This window comes from Python bivittatus, unplaced genomic scaffold, assembly GCF_059951505.1.
Source record: "Python bivittatus isolate LINGU-HERP-01145 unplaced genomic scaffold, Pbiv_v1 ctg000850_np1212, whole genome shotgun sequence".
NCBI classification, from domain to species: domain Eukaryota; kingdom Metazoa; phylum Chordata; class Lepidosauria; order Squamata; family Pythonidae; genus Python; species Python bivittatus.
In genome coordinates this window covers 19,885,785-19,903,109 of record NW_028277112.1, presented here as the reverse complement: position 1 = coordinate 19,903,109, position 17,325 = coordinate 19,885,785, and the positions used below count along the sequence as shown (strand labels likewise).

The following is a 17,325-nucleotide window of genomic DNA, read 5'->3' as shown; positions in this document are numbered from 1 at the left end:
TTTTTAAAAAAATTCAGCCTTTTCTATTATACACAGTGATATAATAATACCGCTGTGTATAATAGGACAGACAGGGAGTGTCAGATTCAGCCTAGTACAGCCAGCGCTACTGTTTAGTTTCACCACCGCTAGTCAATTTCACCACCTCAGGCATAGGCGGTCAGGGAAGGGAAACAAGGCAAACTGCAAGCTAATTGGTGGCAGGTGCTGGCAATTAACTCACAGCTGAGAGTAAATTGGAACCAGCAACGCTGTAGTGCAGACGGCTCCCCAGATGCCCCGGGCAACGCCGATTACAATACTTCGGGAACACAGCAATTTGAAGGCAATCAGCGACCAGCTGAAACCCGACTCGAGAAACCCCATTTTCATCTGCATGAGAAAAGCCCCACAAGTACACTGACAACACAGACAAAAGATGATGGTCATGAGGACAATGAAACCTGACTGAATCTGCCATTAAGGAGAGGGGAAGGAGATCATGACAAACAAAGGGGTGACCTGGGACAAGGGCGGGGGCGGAACCCAGGGGTCCTATGGGTCAAGGGGGGAACCCTATAAAACACTGTAAGAAATCACGCCAAGCCAATCCTGACTTCGTCTGTAACCGCTACATATTACGCCTGAGTAAACTAACTTTCGGCCAAGCCTGTGTCTCGCGAGAGTTTTTGTTCAGTGCTGAATGCAGCAATCCTTACATAAAGTCAGGATTCCCCTTTGAGCTCTACCCGGAGTGACCCTACCGAGGAGAGCTCACAATCTTCTCGTTCGCCGACTACCCAACAAGCCCATTTGACTTTGCGGAGTGATGGACAGCGACAGTGAGGGTGCATGCGGGCGAGGCGACATGGAGTCTGGACCAGAGACCCAGGGAAAGAAGGAGACGGTCCAGAGGAAGAAGAGGATGGAACCTACCCCCACAATACCTAGCAGCGTGAGGTGGGCCACTGATGTGAATTTAGTCCCCAGACATGGAGTCATGGCACATAGGGGCTCGAACTCTCGTAGCAGGGAGCTGGAGGATTGGACATCCCAAATGGAAGATGACTTTTGGCAGCAACTGGTAACCATGCAGGGGATGCTGCAGGCACTGCTCTGTGGCCCCAGAGCCCCGCCTGGGGGAGTCCCAGGAGACAACGAGGAAGCAGAAGGCAATGTGGAGCCCACATCCACGCTGGCAGCAACAGCCAGGACCACGGGAAGTGCGACGGAGTGGCCGACGGCTGGCGAAGAGGACTGATGGGCAGCATAGGCACTCAGGTTCAGGAACCTGAAGAGCAGGTTTTCGGAGGACCCCGAGCAACTGCCCTGTTTCCTCATGCAGGTGAGGAATTTTATGGACTGCAGTGGGCACCTGTTCAGCTGCGACAGGGAGCGGGTCGCCTATGTGGCTGACCTGCTGGAGGGACAGGAGGCCGTATGGGTCGTCTCCCTGTATGACACCAATGCTATGGAATTCGAGGACTTCCCTGAGTTCATGCAAGCGCTCAGGAACAGGTTCGAGGACCCGCTGAGTGCCCAGCAAGCCAGGGATGAGAACTGCCGACTCTGCCAGAGGGATAAGTCAGTATCTGAGTACGCCCTGGAATTCAGGTGCCTCATGGAGAAACTGACTGACTGGTTGGAGTCCCTGAAGGTGAACTACTTCCAGTACGGACTCCATCCGGAGATCCTCAAGAGAGCACTTGGCCGGGATGACCCGGAGACTCTGAAGGAGTGGATCTGGCTGGCAGGGATGGTGGAGGCTGCCTGGAACCAGATTAAATGGAGGGCCTGAGCCCAGAAACCAACCAGATACGATTGCGGCGAGGCAAGCCCAGAGGTGAGATGTGGGGCCCAACAGCAGGGCCCTGACGAGAGGGAGGCCTGGTGAAAAGCAGGTCTCTGCTACTGGTATGGAGGGAAGGGGCACTGGGTGGCGCAGTGCCCCTTGGAGCAGGACACCCCGACGCACCACACCAAGGATGGGGCTCAACCACCTCGGCTGACCTGACCCCCTAATTGGCCCCGAAAGGGGACGGTGGCCAATGGGGTGGAGTGCACCAGGACCGGCTGATCCATGAGAGAGTCCAGGTCCTCAGGAGAAGAGACCAAGCCGGGGGGAAACGACAGTCGCCTACACGTCCCAGTGCAGGCAGAGTTGTTGCGACATGAAGATCTGCTGGTAAGCGGGGACTGCCCACCCATGAGGGTGAGGGTCCACCTCAGGGGGGTGAGATTGGGAGTGGGGGTGACCCTTGAGGCCCTGCTGGACTCGGGGTATACCTGCTGCCTCACCCATCCAGTGCTGGTGTCGGGGCTGGGACTCCAGATGAGGAAGCTCAGGGAGCCCATTGCGTTCAGCCAGCTGGAAGGGTCAACAGCGGGAGGGGGACTGGCGTAGTATTACACAGAGCCAGTCGAGATGGCGATCAGCAACCATCAGGAGGAGCTGCGCTTCATAGTCACCCCAATGGCTGACTACGCACTGGTGCTGGGGCTGGCGTGGCTCAAACACCAGAAACTGCACATCGACTGGGCGTCCGAGGCATTGTGGTTCGGCAGCAATGACGGGCAGGTGAGACCGAGCCGCAGAGGAGGCTTGGCGGCAGAAGGTCCAGTGGCACCAGAGACACCAGCGGGGGAAGAGGCGGCCCAGGGGTGTCAAGCTGCAGAGGCGATGGGAGCAGCGGTGGTGGGAACCAGTCGACCCACGGCGACTAAGGCGAGAGCAGCAGAGGCACTGGGCTCAGACGGAGCACAAGAAGGGACGGCGGCAGCATTACGCCTGAGTAAACTAACTTTTGGCTGAGCCTGTGTCTCGCGAGGGTTTTTGTTCAGCGCCAAATGCAGCAATCCTTACAGATAGAAGATGAGCAGAGCACATCCATGAACACCAACTAGCAATCAGAAGACACGATGAAAACTCCTTAATCTCACAAGACATGGACAGACTCATCCATAGTTTCAACTGGGAAACTGTGAGCATCCTAAACCAAGCTAAATCCAAAAACACTAGAGAATTCTTGGAAGCTGGTCATTCAAAGAAATCAGCCATTAATAGACACATAGAGATAAACCACATTTATACACCATTCAAAAGACACAATAAAAAACCTATAATAATAGCCTAGCTAAAAAAATAATAAAGGTATCAATGCATTTTCCTAGATAGCATTGTATGTTTATAGGCTTTTAAATTTATGTTTAAATACACTGAATTTAAATGAATTTAAAAATTCATTTTACTTCTTTGATATACAAAGAGAGAGAGAGAGAAGGGGGAAAATGAAAGAAAGAAAAGCTACACATATACACACTTGTACCAATCAACCTATTTCCTTTTGGGGTAAGCAGTGTTATATAAAGTACAGAAAGGGAGCAAGAAAGAGTAAGCCAAAGAAACAAACTGTGAAGGCATGAGATAAATGTTAATATAGCTTAAACAGATTTATACCAACACCATTCACTATATACCTATTTTTTTATTCTTGTAAACCATTCCTGCATCTACCATGTCTATATATTGATTCATATATTGTCTTTTTTTCTTTAAAATGCTGACTTCTTTCTGAGAATCTCCTCACTCCACTCAATATTTATTTATTTGTTTGTTGGATTTCTCCCCCGCCCATCTCCCCCACAATAGGGGACTCTGGGCGACTTACAAAAAACATTAAAACTATAAATGTATATAAAATACCTAATACATCCAGAATTAAAAACAATACTAAAAAAGGAAAATCCAAGAAGATGGAAAATCGGGCTGCGGACAGCTGGCCACTATGGGGCTAGCCATCCCCTTGCTTTAAGTATTCCCTCCCCACCCCAGGCCAAGTGGCAGAACCAGGTCTTCAAAGCCCTTTGGAAGGCCAGGAGTGAGGGGGCCAATTGCACCTCCGGGGGCAGAATGTCCCAAAGAGCGGGGGCTACTGCAGAGAAGGCCCGCCTTCTGGACCCCGTTAATCGGAGTTCTTTTACAGAGGGGGTCCGAAGCATGCCCTCTCTGTGTGATCGGGTGGGACAGGTTGAAGATATAGGGGAGAGGCGGTCCATTTATTTATTTATTTATTTATTTATTCATTCATTCATTCATTTATTTATTTATTTAGGGTTTTCACTTTCCTCTTGACCTTCATATATTTGTTTCAGTCCACATACACTGACCCTATTTCTATTTTTCTAAGTTTCTCATTCCTACTGCATTCAGCTCACTTTTATGTTTCTTCTGACATGCCCACTCTTATTTTCATATAACAGAGTGGACAGAAGTATGCTCTTATACACAGCCATTTTACTTTTTTGGATATATTAGAAATAATGTACTATTAAATATAATATTGAATTAAATATTAAATTATAATATTTAAAGTCCTTGTTTAGCCACTGCCTCGTTTAGCAACTGTTTACAGTTACAACGGTGATGAAGAAGTAACTTCATGACCAATTCTCACATTTACGACCTTCACAGGTCTGTAAAGCAAAGGAAAGCTGAAGTAATATCATAAACACAGTCATGGTTTCACTCAATGATTGCTTCACTTCATGACCAAGTTGCTGGTCCCAACCGTGGTCACTTAAGAAGGACTACCTGTATCTGTAATCTATGTGCCCAGATCACTGTCAAGATCTTTGCATCAATATTTACCAAGAATATTGGATGATGGCTTGTCCAGTCAGCAGGATCTTCAAATTGGCTAGTATATAAATTTCACTGCAGGAGGTCACAAACAAAACAAAACAAAAAACCTGTACTTAAAAAGACATCATGATATCCTCCAAGAATACTGAGGTGAAGAACTCAACATATGTCTTATACTACTGAATAGGATAATCAACCAGCCAGGAGTTTTTCCTGTTTTCATAGATTTAATATATTCCAATTTAATAAATTTGTGTAATGTGCAAACTGAAGGACCTGGTTCCAACTATTAATGTATATTCATTGTGATAATACTGAGACAGGTTATGCTCTCCTGTTCTCATTTGTTTTGGAATATTAAGCATGAAATGGAACATTGCAGCAACCAAGCAAATAATCTGGAATAGCATTTTAAAGTATCTACAAATACCTAATTTCAAAATCAGCAGTATTTTGATGAATGAAATCAACAGGAATAGGATTGAAATATTGGAGTTATTGTCATAAAAAGTACCCTGACATGATTTTAATAGCTGTATGTTGACACTAAAAAAGCTAGTGATTTACAAGGCATTAAATCTAAATTACATTGTGTGAAAACAATATTCATTTAAAGCGACAAATTAACAACGTAATTATTCTATTGGCTGAAATATAAAAACACAGGAAAAAAACGGCTTTAATACAGACTCAAATATTTCAGTTGGCAGATCAACACTTCCACTTAATTTATGGTATCTGTTCCCTGACTACATTGGCTAGGATTCCTGCACACATTTTCAAAAAGTGCTGGATAGTACTGGATTCAAGAATGACACTTTAAGGAAAGATTACTTCTTTTTGCCTGGTCTTTTACAAAGAAATGTAATATCTATCATAATAAAGAGAATCTTAAAAAAAAAAAATCAAATGAATCCAAACTACAGCATTATATGACCAATCTGCTTGAAATGACTCTTGGCTACTTCAAATCTTGATAGGTCATCTAACTAGTATGCAAAGCCATGATATCATTTAACCCAGATTTCTAATTGAGCAATGAACAAAACTGCAGCCTTTATTTGCATGAACAGATTAACATGATCTATTTTTCACAAATAAAGAGAAAATAATCCAATGTCAATGAGTCTAAATAGAGGTATTCAGAACAAAAACAATATAACCCATATTTGTTGTACTAAGGGAATCACTTTGCTGTCTACAAATTGAGCATTTTTAAATAAAAACACAGGACTGAAGCTGAAGCAGTAACTCCACCAAACCTTGTTCTAGGAAGTCTTAACTTCTGCAAGTGGAAACAGTTTCCTTCCTAGCAACTGCTGTTTCATGGTTTACTATGCTAGAACTCTTGCTTAATAGTTTTCCCAGTTTTAGGATTGCTCCAAGTTTCCTGGATGCAGTAGGCTTCCAGGGGAGGTATGGTCAACTGAAGATGGCTCTGACAACTGTGGCAAAGACCAAAGAACTGGTGAGTAGGCTGGTTCCTTGGAACCTCTCTGGATCAGGAGAGGATAGGAGATTACCCACATGTGCTCCGGATGGCTGCTCCTAGAAAGGAGGCCACAGCACAGTGGTTTTCTGCAGGTCTGAGCACCAGGAGACAATAAGATTAGCCATCTTGCTCACAACTGAGGTGAAGCCTTTTAAAGACCACTAAGTTTGCAAACCTCACTTTCTAATTATTTCCAGAAATTGCCTATTAACCATCTTAAAGCTATTAGAGATTTTCAGAACAAGAAGTTTGAAGTCTTTATCAGGTGAGTTTATTTTCAACTCTGAACAAAAGAAAAATTATCAGCTTAAGAATTAAAGAATTTGAAATAAACAGCAAAAAGCTAAATAAGATTTTGACTTACGAAAGTTAAGGATTAAGGGTCCAGATAAATTTGGAATATTGACTTTTATTATAAGATTTTGGAAATAAGTATAAAAAATAAACAGCTTCTCGTGGGAAACAGACTTATTTGGCTGTCCTGGCTGTTGTAAGTCATAATAAAGATAAGTGATGATTTTAGAAACCGGACACTAGAGGGGGCTAAAGAGTCTAAGCAGAAGCAGGGGAAAAAAAACCCAAGCCTGTTCTTGATGTCAATTAACATTGGGACTTACAAAATGACACAAAAAATTATGTCAGAAATATTAAAAGAGATCTTTGAAGAATGGAGCCAGAAATCAGTAACTACAATATCAACACAGCCAGTAACAGTGTCTGCTTCTATGGATAGACTAAGTCTAAAAGATGTTGATGAAGGAATGATAGATGTGGAACAAATTTTATCTGACAAGGCAAAGTACCAAAAGTGGAACTACAAATGACAGGCCAAGAAACTGATTTGGAAAAGGATGCTTTACTGGATATACAAAAGAAACTGGCTGAACTTTTCAAAATTAAAAGGGAAATAGCAATGATAAACCAAGAGAATGACCTGGATTTTTTTTTTAATTGGATCTATAAAAGAAGCTTGTTAAAACCTTGAAGAAATCTGTACGATGGGATAAAGAAGAATTGAAGAGAAATCAAATCCTATGACAATATTTGATTGAATTAAAGATTAAGACTGTTAGAAGTAAAAGGAAGGAAAACAAAGTTGGTTTATTTGATCAAGGTTAAAATAAGACATTTTTTTTTTGCAAAGTTCTGGCAACTCTTTATGGACTTTCTGCTGATACCAGAAAAGTTGATGTTTTATGGATTTGCTTATAGATAAGGGATATGGGATGAAGAGTTATATGTTTGTAACCTTATAGTGGATGAAGAATTATTTCATTTGTTTATACTTGTTGTCATGAAGGTTGGAAGTCATTTTATATATTTCTTTTCTTTTTCTTTATTATATTATTTCTTTTCTTTTTCTTTTTTCCTGCACTTTTTGTTCTTTTTTTCCATTTTCTTCTCTTTGTCTAATTAGGTTTGTATTACTTTTACTATCCCCTTCATGGATCACTGCCTTGTGGTGGTGAAGGGGCTTGCATAACTCAGTGAAGCCATGAGCTATGCCGTGCAGGGCCACCCAAGACGGACAGGTCATGACAGAGAGTTCTGACAAAATGTGGTCAACTGCAGAAGGAAATGGCAACCCACTCCAGTATCCTTGCCAAGAAAACCCCATGGACAATGTTAAAAGGCTAAAAGATATGACGCTGGAAGATGGGCCCCTCAGGTCGGAAGGTGTCCAATATGCTACTGGGGAAGAGCAGAGGGCAATTGCAAGTAGCTCCAGAAAGAGTGAAGCGGCTGGGCCAAAGCCGAAACGACATTCAGCTGTGGATGTATCTGGAAGTGAAAAGAAGGTCCGATGCTGTAAAGAACAATATTGTATAGGTACCAGGAATGTAAGATCTATGAACCAAGGCAAGCTGGATGTGGTCAAACATGAGATGACAAGATTGAACGTCGACATCTTGGGAATCAGCGAATTGAAATGGACGGGAATGGGTGAATTTAATTCAGGTGACCATTATATCTACTACTGTGGCCAAGAAACCCTTAGAAGAAATGGAGTTGCACTCATAGTCAATAAGAGAGTGGGAAAGGCAGTAATGGGGTACAACCTCAAAAACGACAGAATGATCTCAGTGCGTATCCAAGGCAAACCATTCAACATCACAGTAATCCAAGTCTATACCCCAACTACTGATGCCGAGGAAGCTGAAGTTGACTGCTTCTATGAAGACCTACAACACCTTCTAGAACTAGGACCAAAAAAAGATGTCCTTTTCATTATAGGGGATTGGAATGCTAAAGTAGGAAGTCAAGGAGTAATCGGAATAACAGGCAAGTTTGGCCTTGGAGTACAAAATGAAGCAGGGCAAAGGCTAATAGAGTTCTGTCAAGAGAACAAGCTAGTCATAGCAAACACTCTTTTCCAACAACACAAGAGACGACTCTATACATGGACATCACCAGATGGTCAATACTGAAACCAGACTGATTACATACTTTGCAGCCAAAGATGGAGAAGCTCTATACAGACAGCAAAAACAAGACCAGGAGCTGACTGTGGCTCAGATCATGAGCTTCTTACTGCAAAATTTAGGCTTAAATTGAAGAATGTAGGGAAAACCACTAGACCACTCAGGTATGACTTAGATCATATTCCTTGTGAGTACACAGTGAAGGTGATGAATAGATTTAGAGGATTAGATTTGGTAGACAGAGTGCCTGAAGAACTATGGACGGAGGTCTGTAACATTGTACAGGAGGCAGCAACTAAAACCATCCCAAAGAAAAAGAAATGCAAGAAAGCAAAATGGCTGTCAGATGAGGCTTTACAAATAGCTGTGGAAAGAAGGAATGTGAAAAGCAAGGGTGAAAGGGAAAGATATAAGCAATTGAATGCAGATTTCCAGAGAATAGCAAGGAGAGATAAGAAGGCCTTCTTAAATGAACAGTGCAAAGAAACCAAGGAAAACAATAGAATGGGGAAGACTAGAGAACTCTTCAAGAAAATTGGAGATATCAAAGGAATGTTTAGTGCAAAGATGGGCATGATAAAGGACAAAAAAGGCAGGGACCTAACAGAAGCAGAAGAGATTAAGAAGAGGTGGCAAGAATACACAGAAGAACTATACAAGAAAGATCTTAATGTCCCTGATGTCCATGCTGATGTGGTCACTGACCTTGAGCCAGACACCGTAGAGAGTGAAGTCAAATAGGCCTTAGGAAGCATTGCTAACAACAAAGCTAGTGGAGATGACAGTATTCCAGCTGAGTTATTTAAAATACTAAAAGACGATGCTGTTAAAGTGCTGCACTCAATATGCCAGCAAGTTTGGAAAACGCAACAGTGGCCACGGGATTGGAAAAGGTCAGTTTATGTTCCAATTCCAAAGAAGGGCAATGCCAAAGAATGCTCAAACTATCGCACAATTGCACTCATTTCACATGCTAGCAAGGTTATGCTCAAAATCCTACAAGCTAGCCTTCAGCAGTACGTGAACCGAGAACTACCGGATGTACAAGCTGGGTTTCGAAGAGGCAGAGGAACTAGAGATCAAATCGCCAACATTCGCTGGATCATGGAGAAAGCACAAGAGTTCCAGAAAAACATCTACTTCTGCTTCATTGTCTATGCAAAAGCCTTTGATTGTGTGGATCGCAACAAACTGTGGCAAATTCTTAAAGAGATGGGGGTACCACACCATCTTACCTGTCTCCTGAGAAATCTGTATGCGGGCCAAGAAGCAACAGTTAGAACTGGTCACGGAACAACCGATTGGTTCAAAATAGGGAAAGGAGTACGACAAGGCTGTATACTGTCACCCTGCTTATTTAACCTATATGCAGAGTACATCATGAGAAATGCCAGGCTGGAAGAATCACAAGCCAGAATTAAGTTTGCAGAGAGAATCATCAATAACCTCAGATATGCAGACGATACCACCCTAATGGCAGAAAGTGAAGAAGAACTAAAGAGCCTCTTGATGAGGGTGAAAGAGGAGAGTGCGAAAGCTGGCTTGAAACTCAACATTAAAAAAATTAAGATCATGGCATCTGGACCCATCAATTCCTGGCAAATAGAAGGGGTAGAAATGGAAGCAGTAACAGACTTCATTTATTTGGGCTCCAAGATCACCGCAGACGGAGACTGCAGCCATGAAATTAAAAGACGCTTGCTCCTTGGGAGGAAAGCTATGGCAAGCCTAGATAGCATATTAAAAAGCAGAGACGTCACCTTGCCGACAAAGATCCGCATAGTCAAAGCTATGGTTTTTCCAGTAGTAATGTATGGCTGTGAGAGCCGGACCATAAAGAAGGCTGAGCGCCGAAGAATTGATGCCTTTGAACTGTGGTGCCGGAGAAGACTCTTGAGAGTCCCCTGGACTGCCAGGAGGTCAAACCAGTCAATCTTAAAGGAAATCAACCCTGATTGCTCATTGGAAGGATCGATAATTAAGCTCAAGCTCAGATACTTTGGTCACCTAATGCGAAGAGGGGACTCTTTGGAAAAGACCCTGATGCTGGGAAAGATTGAAGGCAAAAGGAGAAGAGGACGGCAGAGGATGAGATGGTTAGATAGCATCACTGAAGCAATGAGCATGAAACTGAGCAAACTCAGGGAGGCAGTGAAGGACAGGAAGGCCTGGCGCAATATGGTTCATGGGGTCACAAAGAGTCGGACATGACTTAATGACTGAACAACAACAAGAAGTTTTACTATTGTAATTAAAATCCTTAATAAAAATTATATTCAAATTTCCTGGATGCGCTGCATGCTTGTTTTACACTGATAATTTCTACTCTTTTGTGTGGCATCTAACCTTGATTCCTGACCACATTTCACTTCTAGTTGTGTTTCTATCTTGTCTTCAAGGACTTATTTCTTGGATTTTTTTTTTAATTTGTATGCCATCTTGAATAATACTGTTTTTTATTTGCAGGGAATTAGTTATCTAATTACTTGTCTTTGATTCTAGAAACTATAGAATATGAGCTTCTGAATGACCCATATGTCCTACCTATATGAATTGCTTCCCCTGACTGGAAAAAGAATAGTTGGCTACTTACTGCTTAGGAGGGCTAATTTTAGAACTATAATTACCATCCTATCTTGGTATTCATAAATCTGACAACCAAAGATACCACATATAATTACAGAAAATATCTATATAATGTATTCTGTTTTAATATACTAGGGTAGCTACTAGCACACATTTTTGAGATAGAGAATTTTACATGGTGAGGTTGTCTGTACATTTCAGGCAGGAATGGTAGACCAACCTTTTGGAATGACACTGGCCTGGAAAAATTGCTTTTGAAAATAACTATAATTGGTATATTCTACTAATGTTGTTGTAAATTAATGCCTAAAACTTCTTCACTGGTTCAAGGATTAAACTACAGTAGCAATGCAATCCAAAGGTGAAGAAAAATCCATAACAGAATCATCTTATATGTCACTAAAATACTCAGTCACATACATATTTTGGGTCACATATAAAATAAATTGATCTAAGTCTAAAAATATTATTAAATAAAGTCTAAAACTAAAAATTATTAAATAATCTGAACTAAGTCTATAAAATATTATTGAACTCTCTCAGATTCAACGGAGAGACATTATGAAATTCAACTTTACTTTTTAACTCTTTCTTCCCCTTATGATTGCCAATTCACAAACTTGCAATGGTTGTTAAAGTTTTATGTGGCAGAAGTGCTCTGTCGTGTTTATAGCCCATATCTAATAACCACTACCCTCACCTCTCTTGATCTCAATTTCCATAGCATACAATCCCTAAGCACTATTTCTGGACACAACAAAAGCAATAATTAAAGTTCAATGTCTTGTTGTTGTGCAACAGGATCAGTCCTACCAGGCATAACGCTTCAGAGGCTGGGAAAGAAGACTTCACATATTGTGTTTTCCTGGTACTTCCACCTTTACAGCTTTTAGTGCCTCAAGGAACCATCTGTGAAACATTTAGTGAAGTGAGAAGACTCTATTCTCATCTGTGAAACATTTAGTGAAGTGAGAAGACTCTATTCTCATGAAACCAAGATTTAAAGTGGGCTACTGTGACCATCTTAGGAGACAGTAAGAGCAGCACTAGAAGACTGACTAGCTATCCATTTTATTAATTTTAATTCTTCATGGATATTTTATTGTATCATATTATGAGTTTTCTAACTTTGATTTGTTGATTATGATCTGCAGTGAATTATTTCCTGATAATTTTTTTTCAATACTTACTGTGGACCACTTTATGTATAGCCCACAGTGGAAAAGCTACATTTGAATAAAATTTACCATCAGCCATCAGAGGTTGCTGCATCTAAATTACATAATCATTTAAATACCTGCGTTACACCAAAGAACTAAATGAAATACTTATCTTGTGACTTGCAATTCTCTTCTCTATATGAAATATTCTTTTTCTCCCCAGTCTTATCAAAAATATTTTAAGACAAATGTAGTTTAGCAAAAATACAACAATCCATTCTCCAAAGCAATATTTTCACAACTTGATTTTGTTTGTAAAAGGGACACATGCTTCTTTAAGGATTATAAACAATATATCTTGCTTCCCATCATTACATGTACATTGATTGCAAAACGTACCAATGTTTGCAAATACCAACATTACGAGCACAAAGATTCATGCATGGAAATCACCATGTGGAAAATGCATGAAAACAATCTTGCAGAATAGCTTCTCTTAACTCTCATCCTTGTTTCTTTTATGTGAAGATGACATATTAATCAATATTTCTTTATTAATTTAATAGATATCATACTACAGAGTTTTCTTATTTACTTTTTTCTTATGTATTCAATATTTACAAGTAATACGGATCAGCACAGATCGCTTATTTCCATGTTCCAGAAGAATTTACAATGAGATGTATCAAAGAGCTATAGTTTTGATACAACCTCTACCTCCTGGCAAAAGCAAAATATTAGTATGATTCTGAATTTGCCTGAGCCACTTCTGTCTAATCCTTATAAATCACCATGTTTAAATTCAAAAGTGATGTAAGTAAAAAGAACAAGATGCATGTCCAAGGCAACAAAATACAAAGGGAGAGAGAGAGGAAAAAAAAAAAGAGAAGGAGAAATGAAATATAAATATATTATTTACAATAAATAATACTATAAATCAACATTACCTGGAACAAGCTCCATCACAATATAAATAGGCTGCCTTTGAGTGCATACTCCTATAAGCTTTACAATATTGGGATGGTCATATTGTTTGAGTATTCTGCAAAGGGGTGGAAAATTTCATCACATCACTATATCATTCTGTAAATCCTCTTTAATTTATAAGAAAGAAAAAAAATCCCATAACCCAATATATGTAATATTCAGGTTAGTTCAAACAACTTTTATCAAAACATAAAAGACACAATTTGTATGTTTGAAATTGCATAGTTTTCATGAAAAGGGATTTGTTTACTGCCATTTCTTTTAATAAATACTGCTCAAACACAAGTATATTCAAATTAATATTAACAAAAGTAAGCTTTCATAACTTAAGAACAGTCAGAAAACTAAGGAACAGATCTGAAAATATCTAGGAATCAAAACTCAATCTGATTATTTTGTACTTCTACAAATAACCTCCATCATCTTAACAGATATTCCTAGCCATTTTTGAGATATGTATAAGGAAAGGCAGTATTAGCCCTTAATTTCATGGCAAAACTGTTCCAGCATTTATATAGATTCACAGACAAATGTGGTATGTTATTAATCAGCTCTTTACAACAATCTGGAAAGCTCAAGTGTTTATTGATGTCCTATCTTCAAGTTCATACAACTTGCACTTGCTGGACCAAGATATAAAAGCAGGGGAAACTCCTTAAACAAAAACTAGAAAACACCAACTTATCTGAATATTCATACAAAGAGTGTTCAAACAGTGGTCTTTAAGGGGTACAGTTAAGATAAATTGTTGTTTTTTACAACTACCTGAAGGCCTGCCTCTGCCTTTATTCTTTTTATTCACAGATAATATTGAAATGGTCCCCATTAGCATGCCCTCTCTTTTATTCTTGACAGATCTCCCTGAACAAATACCCAACCACCCACAGACTTGTTCCACCGCAAATTCTGAGAGGGTCTGGTCTGTATATTTCACTTATGGCTGCTAGGTATAAGACAGAGAAAGTCTGCCTTGCTACTCTTGCTGTGAGAGCCAGTTTGGTCTAGCAATTAAAGGCACCAGACTAGCAACCAAGGGACTGTGAGTTCTAGACTTGCTGGGTGACTTTGGGCCAGTGATTCTGTCTCAGTTCTAGGAAGAAGACAATGGCAAACCACTTGAGAAAATGTTGCCAAGAAAATTACATTGATTTCTCCTGGCAGTTGCTAGGAGTCAAGACTGACTTGAAGGTATACATACACACAAAGAAAAAGCCTCTTGGTATAGGCAAGGAATATTGGCCTTTGGCCTCTATCATGCAGAACAGCCAACTACTGCCAAAGATAACGTGGCTGTTCCTTCTTTGTAGCCAATCTTTTTAAATGCCATGTGAAACATCATGTTCAGCATGCTCAATTTAATCTGGAAATGCAAAAGAAATAATTCAAATACAAAAGATTTAAATAAAAGTTCATGACCAAGTGAAAATGGCAGAATTCCAACTTCCCTCTCCACTGCAGTTTGCTTCAGCATTGGTAATATCCAGTTCATTTACTCACATTTATTCTCCCAGCAAATCTAATGAGAAATCAAGTCATGAAAGATTTCTCCCAATTCTTTAGAGCATCATTTTAGATATTACTTGCTTATGAAAACAGCAAAGATCTAACAATATTCACTTTCTGCATAACAAAAATCTAGAATAATTTCCTTATTGCTGGTTTCTCTGCCCTGCCCCCATCCCAGCAATTTAATTCAAGATATTTTCAATGACGGAACAGTTTCTAGTTCCACTTATTACAATGATAGGTTACTTTAGTTAACTTGAAACATTTTCCAGTCTACACTTATTAATCTATTAAAGGGTGCCTATAAACTATTTGTACTCATTGAAAACTTTATTGCAATATACAACATATTTTTCCCAAAAGACTTTTTTTTCCCAGAGTGGCTTCATTCAAGTGATTTCTACATTATTGTTAACGTAAAAACATCAACACTATTAATTTGAAATACATTTTGAAGGGGAAAATACTTTCAGCCACTAAATGACACTGTTTTAAAACTACATATTTTGATATGTGATGGACCCAACAGTTTTTTTTACACTTACCTGGCCTCTGATAAAAACTTTATTTTCAGTTCTTGAGGAAGATCTTCTTTACATGTTTTCACAGCAACAGGAGTTTTATCTTTTAATGTTCCCTTATAGACTTCACCAAAGTTACCCTAAAATTGTAAATGTTGTAAGTTGTTAGTGAACAAAACAGTGAACAAAATCATGTTCTACAATGCATATAATACCAGAAAATCTTAACCCAATGCAGTCATATTAATTTTCTTATATAAGGTCATGGTGATTTAGAGAACTAGATACTGCTTTTTACATATGAAGAAGTGCAATGCAGTGGGGTTTGTGGGGAACAAGGGGAGTCAGACTGACATCAGTAGCATCAAAATACAATCTCTGCACTTTTTCTATCTGTGTGGCACATCTCACACATGCCCCAAAGTGGTGGAGCTCATATTGCAACATTATGATGCTTTCCTTGTCACCTTGAATGTTAGTATTTCTCAGAAGATAATCAGATTGTCAGAACAGTGATTAGTCAAATACCATATAGTCCCACCTTAGGCACAAAGCCAGCTGGGTGACTTTGGGCCAGTCACCCTCTCTCAGCCCTAGGAAGCAGGCAAAGGAAAACCACTTGCCAAGAAAACTGCAGGGACTTGTCTAGGCAGTTGCCAGGAGTCAACACTGACTCAAAGGTGCATACATGTGCGCGCACAGATACACACTTTCTGTTATTGTTACCAGAGGACTTTTTAAAAATTAAATTAGGGTAAAGAATAATATAAACAAATATAATATTATTTGGAAGAATGCACCTACAGGTCTTAACAATCTTCCTGTGTGCGGCCTGGTGAAATCAGTTAGATTAACAGATATGAAGAATGAGTCCTCTTTGGTGGAGATTGCATTTATGTTAAATTTTATCACAGTTTGAGTATATATGGCTCCAGTGTTATCAGCTTTTAAAATAGTTTTAAAGAATTATTTGTTAAAATATTTTTTTTTCTGGTGTAGTATTCATGAAACTCCAAGAGTATTGGTACAATTGGATAAAGTAATACTGGAAAGCTATGGTACAGTTCCTCCCCATGTCAGCATCAATGGTCCCAAGCGGTTTGAAAATAATCACTTCAAATATGGCTATAACATTACCAGAATTATATTAGGCCTAAGCATACATATTAGTCTTCTTTAAAGCACAAACAGAAAACTGCTACACAAAGCAGCAAAATCATCTTTTAACACTGGTTCTAGTTTAGAGACTATATGTGGCTAAATCTTAAAGGAGTAAAGTAAAACTCCATAAGGCAATGTTTTTTAAATTTTTTAAATTATAGATCTATCTATCCATCCATCCACACACACATGTTTCTTTCTTTTTAAATAAAAATACAAAAGGAATATTTAAATAAATCATGTTTTAATATTTAATATTTAATACATTCTCATGAGTGCAACTTTATACTTAATATAAGCATAACGGTAATGATACAATAAATTAGAAATATTAATGGTATGTATGAGCTTGTATATGACAGCGTATTTCATCCACATCTGAAGTGAGACATATAAGAATTAGCATCCTTCAGCCTACTTCAGTATTTGTAAATTTTATTAAGTACTTTGTGCCATTTTCATTAAAATATGTTGAAAGAAAAGGTAGTAAGACTTCAATATCTTTTCACTTAAAAAGTTATTCTCTGAACTGTCATCCAAAACTCTTCAAATGATTTTTTTAAAAAGAGTTTCAACGTGTGACTGAAGAAAGATTTACCAACGTCTCTTCATTCAATAATAGGGCATTTTTGAATTGAATGAATTCAAAATCCACACACTCATACATATACAGTACAAGCCTTCTTTTATATCTTAGTTTGAAGAAATATACGTCTCAAATTGAAGTGACAGAATTTTCAAGTTATTTATAATAACTCCAAACTGAGGAAAACTCTAATCTTCATTCTTGTTTTTTGCCTTATTTATACATTCCATTAGTGTCACGAATTTATCAAAACAGTTATTTTTGGTTTGAGTAATTTAATTT

General features: G+C 39.3%; 1 protein-coding gene across 4 annotated transcripts in view; it reads right to left on the bottom strand.

The window, feature by feature from the left end:
* Positions 1-17,325, bottom strand: part of FER (FER tyrosine kinase) — a 213,106-nt gene that overhangs the window by 74,825 nt on the left and 120,956 nt on the right. For all 4 annotated transcript variants that reach the window (XM_088129770.1, XM_088129773.1, XM_088129772.1 and 1 more), the window contains 2 exons: positions 15,321-15,436; positions 13,230-13,324 (listed from right to left, as the gene is read on the bottom strand). In XM_088129770.1, the coding sequence (XP_087985896.1) occupies positions 13,230-13,324; positions 15,321-15,436 (211 nt within the window). The remainder of the gene's footprint in view (positions 1-13,229; positions 13,325-15,320; positions 15,437-17,325) is intronic.